The sequence below is a fragment of the Aulonocara sp. 'chitande type north' Nkhata Bay genome, linkage group LG9 (assembly GCF_057382095.1).
Source record: "Aulonocara sp. 'chitande type north' Nkhata Bay isolate Kocher_YH1m ecotype deep benthic linkage group LG9, A_spYH_male_GT1.1, whole genome shotgun sequence".
Lineage (NCBI taxonomy): Eukaryota > Metazoa > Chordata > Actinopteri > Cichliformes > Cichlidae > Aulonocara > Aulonocara sp. 'chitande type north' Nkhata Bay.
The window spans coordinates 21,343,588-21,363,920 of NC_141352.1; the positions used below are offsets into that span (position 1 = coordinate 21,343,588).

General features: G+C 41.4%; 1 protein-coding gene across 2 annotated transcripts; it reads right to left on the reverse strand.

The window, feature by feature from the left end:
• Window positions 1-671: 671 nt before the first annotated feature.
• On the reverse strand, window positions 672-19,401 carry mrc1a (mannose receptor, C type 1a). Of its 2 annotated transcripts, XM_086306475.1 has the most exons (30): window positions 19,217-19,401; window positions 18,709-19,110; window positions 17,281-17,454; window positions 16,072-16,227; window positions 15,883-15,996; window positions 15,630-15,770; window positions 15,363-15,542; window positions 14,843-15,000; window positions 14,646-14,762; window positions 14,449-14,564; window positions 11,871-12,019; window positions 8,275-8,474; window positions 8,055-8,170; window positions 7,870-7,951; window positions 7,631-7,775; window positions 7,477-7,515; window positions 7,009-7,172; window positions 6,808-6,872; window positions 6,593-6,693; window positions 6,322-6,461; window positions 6,062-6,167; window positions 5,799-5,965; window positions 3,195-3,300; window positions 2,239-2,471; window positions 1,964-2,129; window positions 1,714-1,866; window positions 1,511-1,627; window positions 1,262-1,420; window positions 1,142-1,174; window positions 672-1,051 (listed from the first exon to the last, which is right to left on the reverse strand). In XM_086306475.1, exons 1-30 carry the CDS (start codon window positions 19,287-19,289, stop codon window positions 810-812), a joined length of 4,314 nt encoding a protein of 1,437 aa, XP_086162601.1. In that variant the 5' UTR covers window positions 19,290-19,401; the 3' UTR covers window positions 672-809. The 2 variants fall into 2 exon arrangements, with proteins under 2 accessions (XP_086162601.1, XP_086162603.1); XM_086306477.1 differs by lacking the exons at window positions 672-1,051; window positions 1,142-1,174; window positions 1,262-1,420; window positions 1,511-1,627 and having other exon boundaries at window positions 1,729-1,866; window positions 1,964-2,032.
• Window positions 19,402-20,333: the final 932 nt, after the last annotated feature.

Sequence of the window (20,333 nt, forward strand, 5' to 3'; positions counted from 1 at the left end):
CAACAGGTGATTCATATTGAGGCTGATGAAAGGCTTTTTGTTCCAATGGTTTATTGAGCACTTAGTTTAAGACCATGGTGACTGTAGGCTTAATATACTGTGGACTGCTAGTTTGTTTTGTGTGCTTTTAGGTTTTTGTTGTCCTGAACACCCTGGAGTGGTTTTTATAAATAAAATGTATTTTTTTTGTCCTCCTGTACTTACCACCTCCCTGCCATCAGGTGATTAGCTGCTCTCCACCTGATGGAGAAGGACCTCTCTTTCTTTCCTTTCTACACATGGTTACATAAACATCACAGTGGAAACTAAGCATGTTGCCTGCAGCTCTATTAGATTCAACTATTCATGTTTACCATAACTTAGTGGAAATCAGCCCAGTCTTCATGTATATCACAGCTCTAAATAAATACTATGCTTCTATTCATTCACTTAAAAGTAAAAAAAATGTAATTTTTTCTTCATCTTTTCATATTTTTTTAATCAGGCTTTGATTTAAATGCCATAAAAAGATTTGTCAAATAGCACTAAAATTCACTTTTTGTCATTCTCATCATTCATTAAAACAAAACAAAAAAATTTGTACACATTTCACATTTTACATTATCATGAAAAACAAAAACGCAATAATTTGTAATCACTATTTTTGATACAAATCGTACAATTGCCTCAAACCCCCACCCAAAACAAACAAACCAACCCCCCCCCACCAAACAGTTCCAGTTTCCAGAGAAGTGATCCAAAATATAAACATAAAATGAAAACAGAAATCTAATTTTCATGGGGTTGATTGCCAATCCTCTCCTGCCTTTCTATGCTTGCTCATTCTGTTCTATGTTCGCAACCAGCCCTTTGGTGTCCACCGCTGCTCGGTTTGGATTGTTGAAGTATAACTTGTTGTCAAAGGTGGATTCTCCCAGGGTGGGGGCAGGTATCCTAGGTATCCTTTTACGGAACAGGAGGAAGGCACCAAGTCCAACTATGGCGATTACAATTAATACTATAGCCACAGTGATGCCAGCGGACCCGTGTGTAGTTTCCTGGACGACGTGGGCTGAGGAGGCAAAAATGTAAAGTTGGAGCAGTGAATTTACTCAGATTTGAAAAATTAAAAAATATATGTTATATATTTTTAACAACTTACCAACAAATGGAGGCTTTTCTGTAGGTTTAATAACTAAAATGATAAATCAGTAAATAAATCAGTAAATACATACAAGGCTTATTTGAATATATTTTTTAAAAAAAAGCTTCTTTAAGTTACCTTTTGGTGTTTTGCAGATGAAAGAAAATGACCTTCTGCACTCTGTCGTACTCCACAGACCAGTGTAAGAACTGATGTACACACACGACTCTGACTGTGGCATTCCTGATTTCCAGTTGGTATAGTCCAAAGGGCTGTCATCGATCCACATCCACTTGTCTGAAGCGGAGACACATGTTAATTTATCAACACATATCCAATGTGTCGGTGTGTATATACATGTATATATTATGCTGAAGTTAACCTCACCTTCATGGGTCTTGTACATGCCAATCCAAAAGGTTTTGGCACTGTCCTGGAGAATCTCCACATTCTCTTCTATGAATTTACTCTCAATAGGGTCCTGAATACTCACTAGAGAAGCACCTGATAAACATGGTACAACAGTTAAAAGCTAAAGGTTATAAACATGGACATAATTCTCTGTTTACGTTGAATTATTTGTAACTTACCCATTTTTATACATTCAATTGAGGCGTGGGCCCAGTCGTTGGTCACTGAGCTGAAGAAGGAATAACAATGGCCTCTGAAAGGTATCCATGTTCTCCTGCTTGTTGATTGTGGACAGTCTCCAGGAAGCTGCGGGGGAGCAGTGGGAGCTACAACTGAAAAAGAAGGAGCAGGTTTTATGCCAGTCTTATGAGCTGCCTGCTAACTTTGCATAGTGAGTGTGTACAAAGTGTAAAACACAGAATGTCTCACCTTGTGACCTTTTGCAAAGGGAATAATAGGTATTGGTACATGGTGCAGTCTTCCATGTTTTGTCCACATCTACATACACACAGGCGTAGTTATTTTTAGGTTCATTTTTGCCCCATTTGGTGTATGACAGAGCCCAGTTATCCACCCACTTGAAGTGAAAACCAGTCTGAAAAAATAAAATCGTTGAAAACTGACACAGAGCTAGAAACAAGGTCAAAATCTCAACTTGAAATCCTGCTTGAACCAGCAATAAGCTGTAACAGGTAGACCCCTACCACATTGCTGTTGAGGCCAATCCACAAAGGCTCGTTGAGCTTGAGAATCTGCAAGGTGGCGTATGCGTGTGCTACGGGGCTCAGGATGCTAGCCAGCTCTGCATCATCTGCTTGGCACTGCCTCCTGGCCTCATCCCAGCGCATTTTCTGGGTCACCACTTTGTAGGAGTCATTGCCGAGCTTGTAGAAGGTCTTTGGTGACACAGTTGTGGGTTTGACAGCAATTTGTGAATCTGAGTAAATGACACACATTAGCTGGTAATCACAGTCACAAGAAATGTCTACGTAAGGTCTCTGCAACTCAAGTTCGATTACACAAAACTGAACTATTTTCCACTTTGCTTTTTCACCCCTCCTGTTTCTCTCATTGTTTTCACTTCTGTTTGATTACTTGCTCCTGTACTTTGACCTTCTTCATCCTCAGCAGCCCCCTGTGTATACAGAGTCCTGTTTTGACCCCCGTCTTTTTTTGTCAGATCACCTGTTTTGCTTCTGGTTGTGCTTCCTGTTTGGCTCCTAGCCATTCTCTGTGTGTTTTTCTTTTGTTTTTCATGCAGTGTAATGACGCATTTCTGTTGTAATGCCTGTTTCAACATCATGATTCAGCGTCCTCTCAACTGCCTTCATTCAACAATTCATGACAAGTCACACTTTTAAATAATTTAAATGTTGAAATCATTTTTGTTTATGCTGGGTATTGTTAAGCTAACTGTAAACTGATTGTTCTGATTGGCTGACTGTTACTAGGGCTATTGTGGCCATAGGCAACATGACCATATTAGGGTTAGTCACTGACATCACACAGATCCAAGAGTTAAAAAAGTTGTCTGAAGCTTGATCTTGTGACTCATAGAGGTGAGTTGCATAATACATTTAAGGATAAGGATAATAGAGAGCGCCTTCAAATTTAACAGCATGCTTTACTGATAGTGTGGCCTCGTCAGTTTGTTACTCACCAATTTTTCTTTTACAGATGAAGCCATAATCTGACTGACAGTCATCCACCTTCCAGTATCCAGTTTTTCTGGCACTGGTGCCCATCATGATCACGCAGTCATAGGACTGTCAAGCAGAAAAAAAAGGTTTGTTTCCATTGATTGTATTATGATGATAGTATGCTGACATTTCTTTTTACACACCGTTTGAGTAAGTAAATGTTTGCCTTATTGGTCTTACATAAATATTACCACTGGGGCATGCACACATAATCTGTGTAATCACTGTGTGATGGAGGAAGAATGGCTGGTGGAGTAAAAGAGTTTACAGATTTACTTATTAGGGGTGCAACGATATTCGTATCGATATTGAACCGTTCGATACAGTGCTTTCGGTTCGGTACGCATATGTATCGAACAATACAAAATTTGTAATTTATTTTATCAACTTTCCTTCTGACGATGCTGTCTGTGTTGAGTGCTCAGTAAATCTAGGGTCGCCTAGGGTCGACAGTGCAGCCTAGGCGGAGTAGTCGAACGCAGATTCACTGAGCGCTCAACACAGACAGCATCGTCAGAAGGAAGAGCGCAGGGCAAGCTAGCGAGACAGAAGTTAAGCTCTCCTTACAACATGGACCTCCCCCACCCTCATTCAGATCTGGCGTTTGGAATTATTTTGGTTTTCATGTGACGTATGACCCTGAAGGTAAGCAGTCATGGACTAAAGTAAAACAGTATGTTGGATGTGCCATGCAATGCTCAATTACATGGGTGGGAACTAGTGTGTTAACGCAGTTAGCTCGTTAACGTGTTGGCCGTCTAGCCCCATGCACGGGCGATCGGCGGTAGCTCGTTAACGGAGATTTGCCGTGTTGTGGCGTTAAGGTCATTTCAACGAGATTAACCTGAAAGCACTAGTGGGAACACAACGAATATGACTGCACATTTACGCCGACATCATCCTAGTGCAAAGACAAGTGGAAGCAGAAAAAAAACAAGCAAGCATGCTACTAACTTTAGCCGAGTCATTTAGACAGCTGTTTAATATGCTGCTGAGAATATAGCCCAGAAGAAGCGGATAGTATAGCTTTTATTTTGGAAAGAGACATTTCTCTGTAATAAACTCTCTTTTCCAAAGATGAGTGATTCCTCAATCAGATACAGGGCTCGCAATATCGCTAGCCCAACGTCCTGGAGCTAGCGATTTTTTTCAGTCGGGCTACCAAAATCTATCTCTGCCCTGCCCGTCGGGCTATTGTAGGAAGGAAAAATATATGTCAATGCTTTTGCATTCTTTCGGAAATGTAGCTGGGTAATTATGTCATTGGCATCGGTGAGCCACTGTCAATATGTGACATATTGAAGTCGCGTTTGAATTTGCGCTTGTTTTTTTGCTTTCACTTTGCAATCGCGCGAACTGTGTATAGAGAGCGACAGCACTGATCTGTGAGTGATGATAATTTCCGCACCAATTCCTCTGACATCGTCTTATTAATCGTTAGCTTACTATGCAAACATGACAAGTGAAATCTCCCGCAGCTTAAACATGTGAGAGGTTGATCGCGCAGAGAATCGCTGAGCTTATGTGAGTGCGCGTGTAAAAGCAGCAGGATTTATATTTGACTACGATGACCTGGATGACTGAGAACCTTCACAGACAGATATATATTTTAGTTCTGCTGAGCCAAATAAGACAGGTCAGGGTGAAGAAGTGAGAGCCAAAGAAAAGCTTACCACAAAACGGAGAAGTTATGACAAATCAGACTATGAGGCAAAAAGAAAGTGCAGCTTTATGGTTTCATGGACAAAAGAATTTCTGTGGCTGCAATATGACGAGCTAAATAACCAGGGCTGCACATAAGTGGTCCGCAGGTGCGCATTCGCTGTCAAAATAAAAAACACGCACAAGGGTTAGGGTTAAATTTAAAAACTGTACTTTTGAGTTAAAATATATATTTATAATTTTAATAAATGACAAATTAAAAAGGCATGAACATTTTTTTTGTATCGAAAAAATATCGAACCGTGACACCAAAGTATCGAACTGAACCGAACCGTGAATTTTGTGTATCGTTGCACCCCTATTACTTATTTAACTAAAAGTAGACAAGTGGTGCTGTGTCTGCCTGCATGCTCTGCAGGCAGGTTAGGTTAACTGATGACTCTAAATTGACTGTGAGCACGGATGTCCACCTCTCTGTGTCTCTTCACCCAGCAAAGGCCACTGTGTGCCCGCCTCTGACCCTGTGGCAGCTGCGAGAGACTCCTGAACTCGATAACTGGAAACATAGCTGCTGTTGTTTTTTTCTTTCTATAGTACTGATTATGAAACAAAGATTTTAAATATTGTATATGTTCATTAGACCAAACCTTGACTTGGAAGCATGGGATAACAAAGAAATACTACCATTTCAGTGATTAAAAGTGATCTTTTGAATATCATATTAGACTTCTTCCTAATCATGTGCTAAGGTGACTGGGAACATCTGGGGCACATACATGTGCCATACTGTTAAACTAAACTGTTTATTTAATATTAGCTGTCTGGATAGGCAGCACTCAGTCTAATTCAATGTCTTTTCTAAATTAAAGCGTGTGAGGGAGAGAAAAAATTCTCAGAAAAACCTCATGAAAATATCTTCCTGGAGGTGCTGATGCTGGCTCCCCTAAGGCCCAGTTGGTGTAGGAAATACTTTTCCCATCTGTCCACACAAAGCGCATCTCCCAGTTGACATCATTCATACCAATCCAAAAATCTTCCTTGTAGTTCAGCATCTGTGTTGTTAGGAAAGCTAGAAAGGAATTATTGCAATGTAATTTAGTGACACATGAAAATCAGCCGATATGTTTAAACATGAACTGCACTTTGCAACACTCCTGTCACTCACCTTGCTCTTTCTCACTGGTTATAGAAAGCAGATTTCCTCCGTGGTTTATGCAGTGTGTCCTGGCATCGTGCCAGTTTTTGTGATTCCCCACAACAAATTTGTAGCACTGTGTAAATAAAATGTAATCAGGGCGTTTATACTGAAATAACAAATGGGCAGAAATCAACTTGGCCAGGATATTTTTCCATACTTTTTATTTATTTGTTTGTTTAATTAAAGACATTTACCTGGAATAATCTGTGTAGTACATATGTATTTACCTTTCCTTGGAAAGCTAGCCACTCTGGAGCACATCCTCCTTTGGGAGCTGTGGTCGGGGCCATTGTTGTATTGATAAAACTGTTGCTTCTCTTACATATCGACGGAAGCTCAATACCACAGTTAATATCATTCCAGTACCCTACATGTTAAGAATTTACAGAAAATTATGAATTGAATTGAATTTCAAATCATTTCAAGGGATTTAGGGATGAATTTTTTACTAACATTTACCATAAATTACAATATAGATTTTCTCTGTATTAGACTCACCCATGCTGTTGTACATAGTCACACAGTTTTCATCATTGTTGGCAAAGTTGGGCTCATTGTGTTCCCATGCGGTGTAAGTTACAGGGGTGCCATCAAGCCAGCTTAAAATGAAAAGAAGAGAATTAACAAGTTATCAAGAATCCTAAACATTTGATGAAGGTTGTTTGTAAACAGCTAGTGTTTTTTTTTTTTGTAAATAATGCATTTTGATTTACCTAAACGATTTATCTAAATTCACTATCAGGCCGATGTAGTACTGTCCTTGTGTTCCTCTAGAAATCTGTTGAAACATAAAATGCGACTTTATATTAGGAGGAAAAGGAAAAAGAGACTCTGTGGATTTTAGAATTTAAACAAAATGCACAAAGGTCCTGATTTGATTTATCAGGTTTGGAAATGTATTCTATATTTCTTGCCTGTTTCCAAAGGAACTTTCTCTCGCTCTCTCCTGTGATGACTACAAGTTCACCAAAGTTTTTTTTGCAATAGGCTCTGGCTGCTTCCATACTCTGTTTGTTCATGTTCAGGTAATACTGGCTGTCATTGTATAGAAGCCATCCATCGTCTGTGGTGTTGTATTCTGCAAAGAGAGCAAAAACAGTCATTGGGAGTTCAGTCATGCAGGCAGCTTTGTAAATCTTTAAGTTGATTTATGAAAAGAAAAAAGGCAGAAATATTAAAGAATCCTTAGGGTTTAGACTCAAAGAACCATAAATGAATTAATGAGGTATAATTTACATTTTAGACCAATCAATGAAATAGCAGAGGGCATCGTTGAGTCTAGACAGAAGTGGTGAATCAACTGACCTAAACTGTATTTCTCAGTGAAATAAAAAGATCTGTTGAATCAACTAGACTTTTCTCTGAACAATAATTAAACTTACCTTGTACAGATATCACAGGCTCGGGGTTGGGAGTCACACCTGAGAATAAATAAACGAGACCCACAAATATTACCAAGCTTTAATTTAACACCAAATGTTTGGAAATCTGGCTCTGTGTGAGCTGAAATTCCAAGATATGATCAGCCTGTCTCACCTTTGCGTAACTGGCAAATCCAGCTATTGTAGGCATCACAGTGTCGATCATTCCACCTCATTCTTAAGTTAAGGTCCATCTCTGTACAGTGCTCGTTGTCATTGTGGTTATTTGGTTCTCCATAGCCCCAGTTCTCAAAGTCAAACTAGGTCAAAGTTTTTACAAAGATACATAATTAGGCAGGAAATGAGAGCAGTAATAATTAAAACTTTTCCTGATTGTTCTGAATTTCTACATACCGGTGATCCATCACTCCAGACAAAACCTCCATTGGTTCCCTGTAAGCTGAGGCCTATCCAGAATTTTTCACTGTAGTAGACACTGTATGAAAGTAAAAAACACAAGCACTGATTATCTGACTTGTTGATTTACCCAGTATGAATTCTGAGATATGCAAGCTGTTAGCTAGTGCAAGTAAACATACTTGAGCTCTCTACATTCCTGATGACTGTGTAAGCTTATGAGGTCCCCGCCAATGGCCCTGCAGAAGTCCCGTGCTTCAGACCAAGTCTTCTTTTCCTCTTGACGTTTCTTGTACGCCTTTATTAAGGAGTGAAAAAAAAAAAGGGGGGGGGGGGGGGGAGCCAGTGTTTTATTACTGAAACGGCACAAATTTGTTATTGTTCTTAAGTTTGTGCTCCTACTTTGAAACATTTGTTCCCTTTGCTGAGCGGGGTCCACTCAGAAGCACAGGCCGCGGCCAGAGTGGTGGGTGGAGCTGTTGTTGTCTGCACACCCTCAGCACGTTTCTTGCAAATATACTTCTCCTTGTTACTGCAGCTGACAACATCCCATAGTCCAGCAAAAACTCCAGTTGTCATGGCAACACATCCTTGTTTTCTGTCTTTTATTAGAGTAAGATAAAAGCATACGGATTAGATTCAATCTAATACAGAAAAGAAACTATGTTGAGCATAACTTCTCATTAGTGATCATGAATTACATGACAATGATTATCATGACAGCATTCTCAGAACAATGGCAAAGACCAAGTGAAGTGAAGAAGGAGAACTGTAGATTGGGAAGGTCTGTCTCTAAACAACTTCAGATTCCGAGAATATCAGTTTAAATGATTTAGCTTAATCACAAGTTATTCAGCTGTGTCACCACCAGTGTTGGGTAAGTTACTTTAAAATAGTAACTTAGTTACATTACTAGTTACTTCTCTCAAAAGTAACTCAGTTACTTCAAGTTACTCGTTACTTTCAAAGTAACTAGTTACTAGGGAAAGTAACTTTGGTTTTACTCAGAATTCTCTTGTTAATGTGTTGCTTCCATAACTTTGCCAGTCTTCTAGCTTGCTTACTTGCCACAGTGCACTGTGCCACCTACCAATAGAAAGGAAAAGATAATGTGCATATTTCCACGAGAGAAATCCCACACCTGGACCGTCGTTGACTACTGCCATGATTCTAGCCTACGTCACAGCGTCATGTGCGCCTTTTACATCTAACACAAAAACTGCAGTCGTGGTGCTTTGATTGTACTCAGAACTCAGAAATTCTGCCTTCTGAATAGGAAGATGACACCAGACTGCAGATGAGCTGCATACAGAGCTGGACTGGGACAGAAAATTGGCCCGGACAATTTGACTAGAGACTGGCCCACCATTATAGGAAAAATCTTAAAGCCTTTGAATGAAAACAAACGCTGTTGTGACAGTGATGTTCACTGTTTTGATGGTATATATGCATCAATCTATCAATCGTTTGTTGTAAGATTCAGATAATTATTTTTTTAAAAGCTAGACATTTTAAATGAGAATAAGAAAGAAAAGTATTTCTTTGTGCCCCCCTTTCCCCGTTAATGCCCTATGTGATGGACCGAGCAGTGAAGGAAACTTAGGCACAGGTTAAAGTCCAAAAAAGACCACTAACATGGTGATATTACCACTGTGTGGCTGTAAGTGCAGCCATCACACCCTACATGCCCCCCTGGCCACACTTTGCTAGATCCGCACCTGCACAGTTACCAGCTGTCAGCTACCTAAAAAAGGATCCTGGTGTTATTTATCTCTCAGAAATAGTTCATAACTTCCCTTCAACTCATTCATGTCACCTAAAAGGTAAACCTGTTTCTCCATCACCTGTTCAACTCTGATGATCCAGTAAGGACATCTCCTGGTTTCATCTTCATGTTTCCCTCTCACCAGATAACCAAGCCATATCATGACCAGCAGCTTTTACAGCTGTGGCTCCAGCAAACATCAGCTGATACTAGAAATTAATATTAAATTCTAACAACAGCTGATCAAGCTTAAACGTGCTGCTGTTGTTTAGCGCGACATCCGCTGGTTTCCTCTTTCGGCGCAAAGTGGGCGATAAACAAACAAGAGAGCCGATCAGCTGATCATTGATCAGTTTTCATGACTGAAGTAGAAACGGGAGAGGGAGGGGGGAGAATGAAAGAAGAATAGGCAGCTGTGCAGCAAAGACACAGAATAACTCCAGCTTTGTGCCTTTTTCATTGTAGCTGAATTACGGGACAAACTGTTCCTTTTCACCTCAATAAGAAACGCGTAATATTTTCTCTGAATACCAGACGGGACGGTTGGCAACTCTAATAACTTATGAACAAAATAAAGTTCAACATCATTAACATCATAGCACCACCCAGCTGTATAGAAACCCCGTCATGCTAGCTAGCACGCAGTACGGAAAAAGTCAGAATAACGAAAATAAACTACACCTAAACTTGGTTCATATCTGACCCAGAGAGACTGCAGGTCATAACTTCTTACCTGAAGTTCAGTTCACACTTGGACCGGTGGCCGCCTCGGGTCTCTTTTCCTTCTGCCTCCCTTTTCCTTCATCCACCTGCTGCCTCCACCACTTGCTAATGTTACTGAATCTGTGGAAGCTCCGCGATAGCCACCACACGAAGTAACGAGTAACGACCCTATCTAAATCCCAGTAACGACTAACGCGTTCCTGATTTTGGCATAATAACTAGTTACCGTGCTCGTTACCACAATAATAACGTAGTTACTGTAACGCGTTACTTAATAACGCATTAGTCCCAACACTGGTCACCACATTGCCAAAATCTGGAAGAAGACCCTAACTTTCTCCCTCAATTGAGAGGAAATTTAGTTAGTTCAGGAACAAGCTAGGAACAACCAAGACTGAATATTGACATGAACTGGAAACTGGGGGCCTCTGGATGTCTGGAGTTTTGATCTCCTCCATACCTGCTTCATGCCCTGGTGGACGGAGCTGTGGCTCCCCACACCCTCTAGCAGATCATTACATGAAGGAACCTTTTAAATACAAGCGTGTCCATGCTCACAGGTGTACACACGGGTGCTCACACACACATACACCCTTTTTGGCTCCTACCTCAAAGCACACTGTGCGCTGTCGATCTTACGTGCTGCACAATAATGTTTAATATTTAGTATTTACTGTTATATTCCCATAGATCATCTTGATGTTGTTTATTGTATTGCTCTCATTTTCTTCTGCTTGTTTTCTTTTTTCTTTCTCAACAGGTGATCCAGGTGATTGATATATGTATTTTTTTTTGTCTGCTTATTTAGTTGGTTTTTGTTTTTTTGCCCTTTATCCCCGTCCCTCTTCTCTGCTGTTTTTTCCCCCTCTTCCTTTCTCCCTTTTCTTTTCCTCATTCAAGTCTGTCCCGAATCTAGCAAGTGAAAATAAAAAAATAAATAAAATAAACAATAAAAGGTGAATCAAATAGACCATTACGGCAAGGCTGGGATGGTCAATTTGGTAAAGTAAATCCGTCGGGCATCTTTCCTCGCCTTTAGACAATAATTCTGATGGCAAAAGAACCAAACGGGACAGACAAAAAAAAAAAGAAAAAAAAAGACATGAACTGGAAACTGCTGTAATCCCAGCTTCACTGTCAATAGTGAAGCCAGTTTCAGAAATCAGCACCTTCAAGCTCGACTAAAATTTGAAGCTGTCCACTATTCAGCCAAAATAATAGGAGTAAAGGGGAGGAGTAAATTAAGAACACTGTATCAACTGCCAAGCATGGTGGTGGTAGCAACATGCTCTATATGCTCTAGGACTGTTTTGCTGACAATGGTTCTGCTACATTACACAAAGGGTGAATTCTTCCAAATTCTACAACTTCTCAAATCATTGGCTAGATGGACACAAACTTGGGCACAAATGGGTATTCCAACAGGACAGTGATGCCAAACACACATCAAAACTGACTCTGGATTGTAATAAGTTAAAGAGTGTATAAGGTTAAAGAGTCTAAGGTGTACCTGGCATTCCCACATTGAAATTAGTGAACGTGACCGCTCTTTCAGTCATCCATTTGAACATGTTTCTGTCTTCTGTGTTCGATAAGCCTGTCCAGAAGTACTTCTCTGGTCTCAAGCCCACCAAACTGACCAGAAAAGCATTCTCATATCTGCATGAAAACATACACAAAGTTTGGCATATGTGTGACATTTCTGCATTAGAATTAAGTGTGGAATAGTTATAAAGTCCAAAACAGACAAACAAATTTTCATGTCATGGTTCAGTACTGTCCATACTAGTCTGATGAAGGCTCTAATATTAAAGGATTTTTATGTAAAAGTAGGCAATCACGATCAAGTGATCAGAGCTCTAGTAAAGCTACCCTTGTCCAGTGATTTCTTTTGCATCCCCTATAAAAAAACAAACAAAAAAAAAACTGAAGAAAGAACTGAAACCATGTTCCTCAAGAATTGAGTAATGATATGAGCAAGGACTGTGCAATCCAATTTTAATCTAGTTTCAACTTCTAATGACTACGTAAATGAAAATTATTGCACAATATTGAAAATGTATGGTCTACCAATAGAACAAAAAGCAAAGGTGGTGCAGGCCCACCACCCACAGGAGGCACCGTGGGGGCCGGGTGCATTGTGAGCCGGGCGGCGGCCAGGAGCGGAGGACCGATCCCCGGCTACCAAGACTGGCAATTGGTACACAGAATTTCACCCCTCTGGTGGGGAAGGAGGCTGAGTTAGTGCGTGAGGTTGAGAGGTACCGGTTAGATATAGTCAGGCTCACATCAACGTACACCTTGGGCTCTGGAACTAGCCTCCTGGAGAGGGGCTGGACTCTGTCTCAGTCTGGAGTTACCCCTGGTGAGAGGTGGCGGGCCAGGGTGGGTATCTTGGTATCCCCTTGGCTTGCTGCCGGTATGTTGGGGTTTCTCCCAGTGGACGAGAGGGTTTTTTCCCTTCACCTCCAGGTCGGGGAACGAGTCCTGACCGTCGTCTGTGCTTATGCGCCGATTGGCAGTTCAGAGTACCCAGCCTTCTTGGAGTCCCTGGGTGGGGTACTGGAGGGTGGTCCTCCTGGAGAGTCTGTTGTCCTACTGGGAGACTTCAATGCTCACGTCACTTGTTTTGTTATTGGACTTAAGCGGGTGGTGGCTGAAGCAAAAACTCGGGTGTGGGAGGAGTTCGGAGAGGCCATGGAAAAAGACTTTTGGACTGCCTTGAAGAGATTCTGGCAAACCGTCAGGCGACTCAGGAGGAGAAAGCGGTGTCCCGAGTTTCTGAAGGCTCTGGATGTTGTAGGGCTATCTTGGTTGACATGCCTCTACAATGTTGTGTGGAGATCAGGGGCAGTACCCCTGGACTGGCAGACCGGGGTGGTGCTTCCCATCTTTAAGAAAGGGGACCGGAGGCTGTGTTCCAACTACAGGGGAATCACACTCCTCAGCCTCCCTGGGAAAGGCATTCGACCGTGTCCCTCGGGGGGGGGGGGTGTCCTGTGGGTGGTGGTCCGGGAGTATGGGGTGTCTGGCCCATTGCTACGGGCCATTCAGTCCTTATACAACCGTTGCAAGAACTTGGTCCACATAGCCGGCAATAAGTCGAAGTCGTTCCTGGTGGGTGATGTGCTCAGCCAGGGCTGCCCTTTGTCACCAATTCTGTCCATTATTTTTATGGACAGAATTTCTAGGCGTAGCCAAGTGGTGGAAGGCTTTCACTTGGGTGGTCTCAGGATCTCATCTCTGCTTTTTGCAGATGATGTGATTCTGTTGGCTTCATCTGGTGATGGGGTTCCAGCTCACCTTGGAACGATTCACAGCCGAGTGTGAAGTGGTGGGAATGAGAATCAGCACCTCCCAATCTGAGGCCATGGTCCTCAGCCGGAAAAGGGTGGAGTGCCCACTTCGGGTTAGGGACGAGTTCCTGCCCCAAGTGGAGGAGTTTAAGTATCTCAGGGTGTTGTTCACAAGTGACGGGAGAAGGGAGCGGGAGATCAACAGACGGATTGGTGCAGCGGCCACAGTGATGCAGACACTGTACCGATCTGTTGTGGTTAACAGAGAGATGAGTGTAAAAGCAAAGCTCTCAATTTACTGGTCGATTTACGTCCCTACCCACACCTATGGTCACGAGCTTCGGGTAATGACCGAAAGAATGAGATCTCGGATACAAGCGGCAGAAATGGGCTTCTTCCAAAGGGTGGCTGGCCTCTCCCTTAGAGATAGGATGAGAAATTCGGCGATTTGGGAGGGGCTCAGAGTAGAGCCGCTTCTCCTCGAGATCGAAAGAAGCCAGCTGAGGTGAGTCGGGCACCTGACAAAGATGCCTCCTAGGCACCTCCTGGGTGAGGTTTTATGGGCATCTCCCACCAGGAAGAAGCCCCGGGGCAGACCCAGGACACGCTGGAGAGGTTATATCTCTGGGCTGCCCTGGGAATGCCTTGTTGTTCCCCCAGACAAGCTGGAGGAGGAAGGTCTGGGCTTCTCTGCTTGGGCTTCTGCCCCAGATAAGCTGAACAAAATGGATGGAGAGATGAATGGATATTTGGTATTTGAACTAATACAAAACATCTAAACATGAAATATACCTATCAGACACATCCACCAGGTTCGCACCAGCCCCTGAGCATGCCTGCTTTGCCTCTTCAAAGGTTTTTTTCTCAGCTCCGATGTTATAACAGTATGAACCAAACCTGATTGATCCCTAAAAAAAGGGGAAAAAAATGATGAATAAAGGCTTTTCTGTTAAATTGCACCTGTATTTAAAGGAGAGGACATAACTCACAAGAGTGCACCCTTTGTTGACTTCTGCTAGACTGCCTCCAATTGGTTTAGCCGAGGCCTTCTTCTTGCACATATATCCATGCAACTTCTCACAAGTGTGATCTGCCCACTTACCATCCTGTATAAGAAATACAGAGGGGTCTTAGAGTTGTAACTTTATAACAGAATTGATTGTGGTTTTGCAAGAATTTGTGCTACCTTTCCTTGAATCAGGACACAGTCCTCTTGGAAGCTGGTGAGATGAGAGGGCTCATCACTCTGCCACTGGGTAAAGGTGACATGTGAGTGATCGGACCATTCAAAGAGCATCTGGTTCTTTTGGTCATTCATGCCAATCCAGAGCACATCTGTCGGCACTGAGGTTTGAAGTATATAGAGACGGAAAGTGGTCATATATGTCTCCTTACTCTTTCAGGCTGTTTTTATAATAGAATTGTTTAATGAACGTCACAAATTTATTTATTTAGTCTGGTTTGGAGGTGCTGCCAGCTATAGTTTGTTACAAAGCTCATACTGTACAACCTAGCTAATGCTATGCTAAGCTAATTAGCTCAAGGCTAGTTTCATATTTTCTCAAAATGTAAAATTATTTCTTTTCATTTATAGGTAGGTAGGTAATAGGTAGGCCTATTCCACGTCACGATAGAGTACTTACTTTCTGATATTTCAGTACTTTAGCAGGATATTGTTATTTGTTGTTATCTTCTTGTACACTTACTGTATCCAGATTGAGAAATAATGAAGCTCTGCTCCTCTATGTTATGTATGCTGGCAAGATCTCCTCCTTCTTTGCGGCATGCAGCTAAAGCATTACTCCACATCTCTGCAGTCCTCACCAGATAGTAGCAGTTTCCTGCATAGTGAACCCAGTGATTGGGGCAAAAGCCAGGCTGTTTGGCTGTGGACAGAGACCAGAAGGGCTAAGAACAAACTCTTTCTAGGTTTGTATTGTAAAGATATGGACTCATAATAAATGGAAATTTACTCGATGGTGGGGGCAGACTGGTAGCGTTTCCTTTACGACAAATGTAACCAAGTTTCTTGCTGCACACGCTGCTCTCCCACTTTGAGGCCTTTGCAGCATTTAGGGTTGCACAGTTTAACCCAGGGTTTGATGATGGATGACCTGTGGGAAGCACAGGTTAGTTAATGCTAAATATAAAAGGGTGTACTTTTGAAGTACTCCAGGTATTTAAAAAACTCACACAATTCCATGACATATACCAAGACATACTAACCTGGGGCCCAGTTTAAATATCTGAAAGGGTTTCCGTTGCTCCACTGCCATCCACTATCAAAATCCAAGCTGTTCAGCCCAATCCACAGAGATGAGCCCAAATGATTTGCTAACCCTGTGTCAACACATGCATTTGAAATTAATGTATCATCAGCAATATAACACAGATGATAGAAGGCTGATTATGTACCTGAAATGTATGACTGCTCATGCAGCTCTACGATGCTGAGGAGGTCGGCTCCCTGCTGCTGGCAGCTCTTCCTGGCCTGATACCAAGTCAACACTGACTGTGCGTTTAACTGATACTGAACCCCTGTGACTGGGTCAGTGATCCAGTTGGAGGATGCTAGATTATGGTAAAGACACAAAGCGCTATAAATTATTACACAGCTGGAAATTACTTACATCAGGAAGTTAAATTCATTGAACGCTCCCTGACTTCAGTACACAGTGAAGGATTCAGTTTCTTTTATTACCCTGCATGGTTTGAATATGGACTGAAGATTGGGTGCTATCACAATTTAAAACATGTCTGTTTTGATGACATGTTGATCTATAACAGTGATTCCCGAAGTGTGAGCTGGGGGGGCCCTGGTGGGCGGTGAAGGTACTGCAGGTGGTGCTGCAGTAATAAGAGAAATTCAGTTTGAAATTACAAGTATATGCAATTACATATGTATATAAATGTATTTATTTAAATTAAGGTTAATTAAAATTAGTAATAAGAGGTGGTTAGTTTGTGATATTATAGTACTGAGGTTTGTGTGGCAGGTGGGCCTTAACACTGATTGGGCAACATTAGCAATTTATAGCCAACAGCCTGTGTTGTTTATGCTTTTTGAATAACATTTTCAAAGAAATACACTGATTTTTCTTGTATTTTGATTAGAAGAAAGATTAAGGTGGGCCCCATGGGAGTCTGTGGTTTTTAGGTGGGCCACAGCAGTCTTAATTTTGGGAATAGCTGATATACAGGAACAGAAAGTATCAATAAGAATTTCAAAACTTAAAGGAAGAAAGTATATAAAGTATGTAATTTAAGAAACATCTTCTACAGCCTCAGATGGGACGGAACTCTGACTTTATAAAGCAGTCTGGTAAAGGGAGATCCCTTTATTTTGCTGTTGCTTTCCTGCCTCAGTTTAAGAGCAGTGCCAGGGGAAACTTAAGCCTGTGAAAAGAGGAAACAGAGGACAGTGCTGTGTTGACAGTCCATGAGAGGAAAAGGTCAGAGAGGGTCAGAAAACGGGCCTGCAGCACTTAATTCTTCATAAAAAACAAAGTTTTTGTGCATGATTTAATAAAAGTAACCATGGAGGACTTCCTGTCTTCATATTATAGATGTAAAGTGGACTGGATCAGACCATCTTTCAGGTTAAAGAGATTTTTCATTCCTTACCTCTGGTTGGACAAAGTCCCCATTTTCCCACTTTATCATAATCTCTCTCTGTGGCACACCACAGCTGTCCATCCGTACGACCGTCTTTAGTGCATTCGGCGTACCACTTCTCGTGGAACTTAAAAGGGAACTGACAAGCGGTTCCAAAAGCATTTCCTCCTAGTGTGAATATCTCTGCGGAGACACAAATAATGGAGACGTGCAGTCATTTCACCAGCATGTGATTGATAATTATGAGAGTTTGCCTCCCAACTTCTTAGGTTTCTTTTCTTAAGCTTTTAGAACTTCATTCAATTGATTTCAGCCAATTTACCCTCAAGTTTGTTTACTGATGCTGAGTGAGAAGGAGTAGTGTTCGGTTTCTTGCCCTGGTTAAAGTCAGTCATTTAAATTTAGAAAATGAACTTGTGCTTGTAATGGACACGTGCCCATGATGAAAAGGGGTTTTTCCCAAAACGCTCCAGAATGTTGGGAAGTGCTGCAAACGTTGCAAATGGTAAGTACAAATCACTGCAAATCACTCCAAACCAAAAGTACATTAAAGCACGCAAACTCATACTTGTACTTTGCAAATAGGTTATCAGGTGTGATAAATGAGTCTAAAGTTTTAGCTTGACCTGAAAGTGATGGTGGATGTTAAAACTTAATACAGCTTTTGGTTGTTTGAGTTACCAAGCTTTAAAAAGTGTGGGTTTTTCACCTATCCACCATGGATTCCAGTTATACAGTTGAGACTTGCTGCCTATGCTGTGCACAGAGAGTGCCTTCATAAGGACTGCTTATTATCTGTGCTGCACTGACAATTATGCAGTCTCACCAGCGATCCCTGACTGTGTTCACTTTTAGTAAGAACAGCAAGTTTCTCAACAGCTATGCTGTAACCAGCTCCCCTCTAGTCCAAGAAAATCTTTCTAAAAATTATACCTGCAGTTGAAAACATAATTTCGTAATGCTTAAATCCTCAAATGCTACACTCCAAACAACGACATATTCTAACATGTGCTAAAACATTCATACTCTGTCCAAATATTCAAAAAGAAGGGGGAAAGAATAAGAACTATGTTACTTTCCCTAGACAACTACAAAATCCCCAATAAATATTATTATAGCCAAGCCAAGTTTCGTACTCAGATCAGATAAAAAAACAACCTTCCACATACTTTAAGATATTTAGATGGTAAATGTAATTTCATCAGTAGCCATAGCACTTTTATAACCTAGTTTGCTTTGTACAGATTGTAATATTTTGCATTTGTAATTTGAATGGAAGTAAGAAAATTTTTATCGTACTTTACAAATTCCAAAAACAACAACTTTAAAGCATGCACTGTTCAAGGACCTTCTAAAACACATTTCTAAACTTTCTACAAAGCTAAAGCAGACTCAGGTTTAGCTATCTTTGTAGGCTCTTGTGCCCATCATTCCTACCTTGATATCCCTTTGAACAGAGGTCCCCCTGAGTGCCATATATCCTCCAGCGACTCCAGATCCCAGAACCTTTGTAGATCATGACGCTTTTCTCATTGCGGTTGCCCCAGTTTAAGTGCAGGTCCTGGTCTTTTAGGCCAAAGAGGGTATCGTTCTTACACTGCCAATGCTGGAGGTCATTGCTCTCATCACATTCCACGAGCTGCACCTTCACCCAGTCTTTTATCGCTGTTGTACCCAAACACAGCTTAAGGGACAAACTGAGGAGACGAGACTCAGAGACCCATCGGAACTGTTGATCTTTGGCATGAGGATTACAAGCATCCACTGTTATAAAGGTGGCACTCGCCACCTTTACGCACTTGTTGTGATCTTCATTGAAAATCAGGAAGCTACTCGTGTCTGGAGCAGAGCAAAAAGAAAATTCAGCAACACATTCCCATGGGATATGTTTTTCAAATGAAGCCACAAGTGTATTAACCAACAAAAATGTTTCTGTGTTACATACCTATATCAGCGGTGATGCAGAAGACTTGGACAAGGACACAGAGGACCACAGCAAAATTTAAACAGGGCAACATTATCCTTGTGTAGTTTGCAGTTACTGTTGGATGAGACTGTAGCAGAGATTTCCCATCATGAGCAAAGGGGTCTGGTGTATACAAAGGTGTGTGACATGGAGCAACAGTGATCCAGAGACTCAGTGCCTTCCCTTTTTAATCAGACAGATGGATATCCTGTCACATGAGTAGTTACGCCTGGTCAAACTCCTGGAAGTTCCACAAGCTTTGCAGACCTTTTGGCAGGGTAGGCAGGAAGTAGGAAACAAACAATCTGACCTCTCCATTCAGCAAGAAAATGAAAGTCAACTTAAAGTGTCAGGCAAGACTCATAATGAAAGCAAAAGGTTTTTTTTGTTTGTTTTTTTTTAAATATCACAAAGCACCCTTTTCAGGATTAATTCCCTTTATTGACTTCATCATTGACTTTAAACTGTTGTAAATAGACATTATGTGCTAAAAATGTGCCTGGAGCTTGAACCCTGAGAGCAGATTGCACTGTGCAAGACTAAATTTAGATTCAAAGGGAGATTGAGAAGAACAGGATTGCAGTGAGGACCTGAGCGATATAATGAGGTTTGTAGCACTTTGTTGATGTATGTTTTTGCAGGATAGTACTATGAGGCTTTAGTTGAAGAGTAGAGCAATGACACCAATCAGAAGACAGAGAGGACAAGAGGAAATCCTGCTTCCTATTGGGGGAAATGAGGGGCACTTTGACCACTTTGGTTCCAAACTGCAGAAACACCAAGTTATGGTGCTTAGACCAATAGATCCAGATAAGTTTCTTAAATGTTAAAACTGAACTTCTGTCAGGAACACAATAGTCATACAGAATGAAGAATGACTGTGGTAGCTTTCCACTTTGCTCACTTGTCATGACACTGAATAAAGCTTTAAATGTTGTTGTTTTTTTAATTAAAATAACCTGAACTTTACATTTACTATATGTCTTAATCCTTGGTTTATCTGATAAATCTGATTTTTTCATGCTGCTTGCCTCTGCTCTCAACCCTTTTTTGTTTTGCGTGCTCGTTCTGCTCTGTGTAGGCGACCAGGTCTTTG

Bases quoted from the DNA above. Each gene is read 5' to 3' on its own strand.
- mrc1a (XM_086306475.1), bottom strand. From the start codon at position 19,289: ATGTTGCCCTGTTTAAATTTTGCTGTGGTCCTCTGTGTCCTTGTCCAA. The intron at 7,952-8,054 runs GTATGTTTACTT...ACTTTCATACAG, and splicing joins CAGGAATGTAGAGAGCTCAA to TGTCTACTACAGTGAAAAAT. The intron at 7,516-7,630 runs GTGAGACAGGCT...ATTTATTCTCAG, and splicing joins GATTTGCCAGTTACGCAAAG to GTGTGACTCCCAACCCCGAG.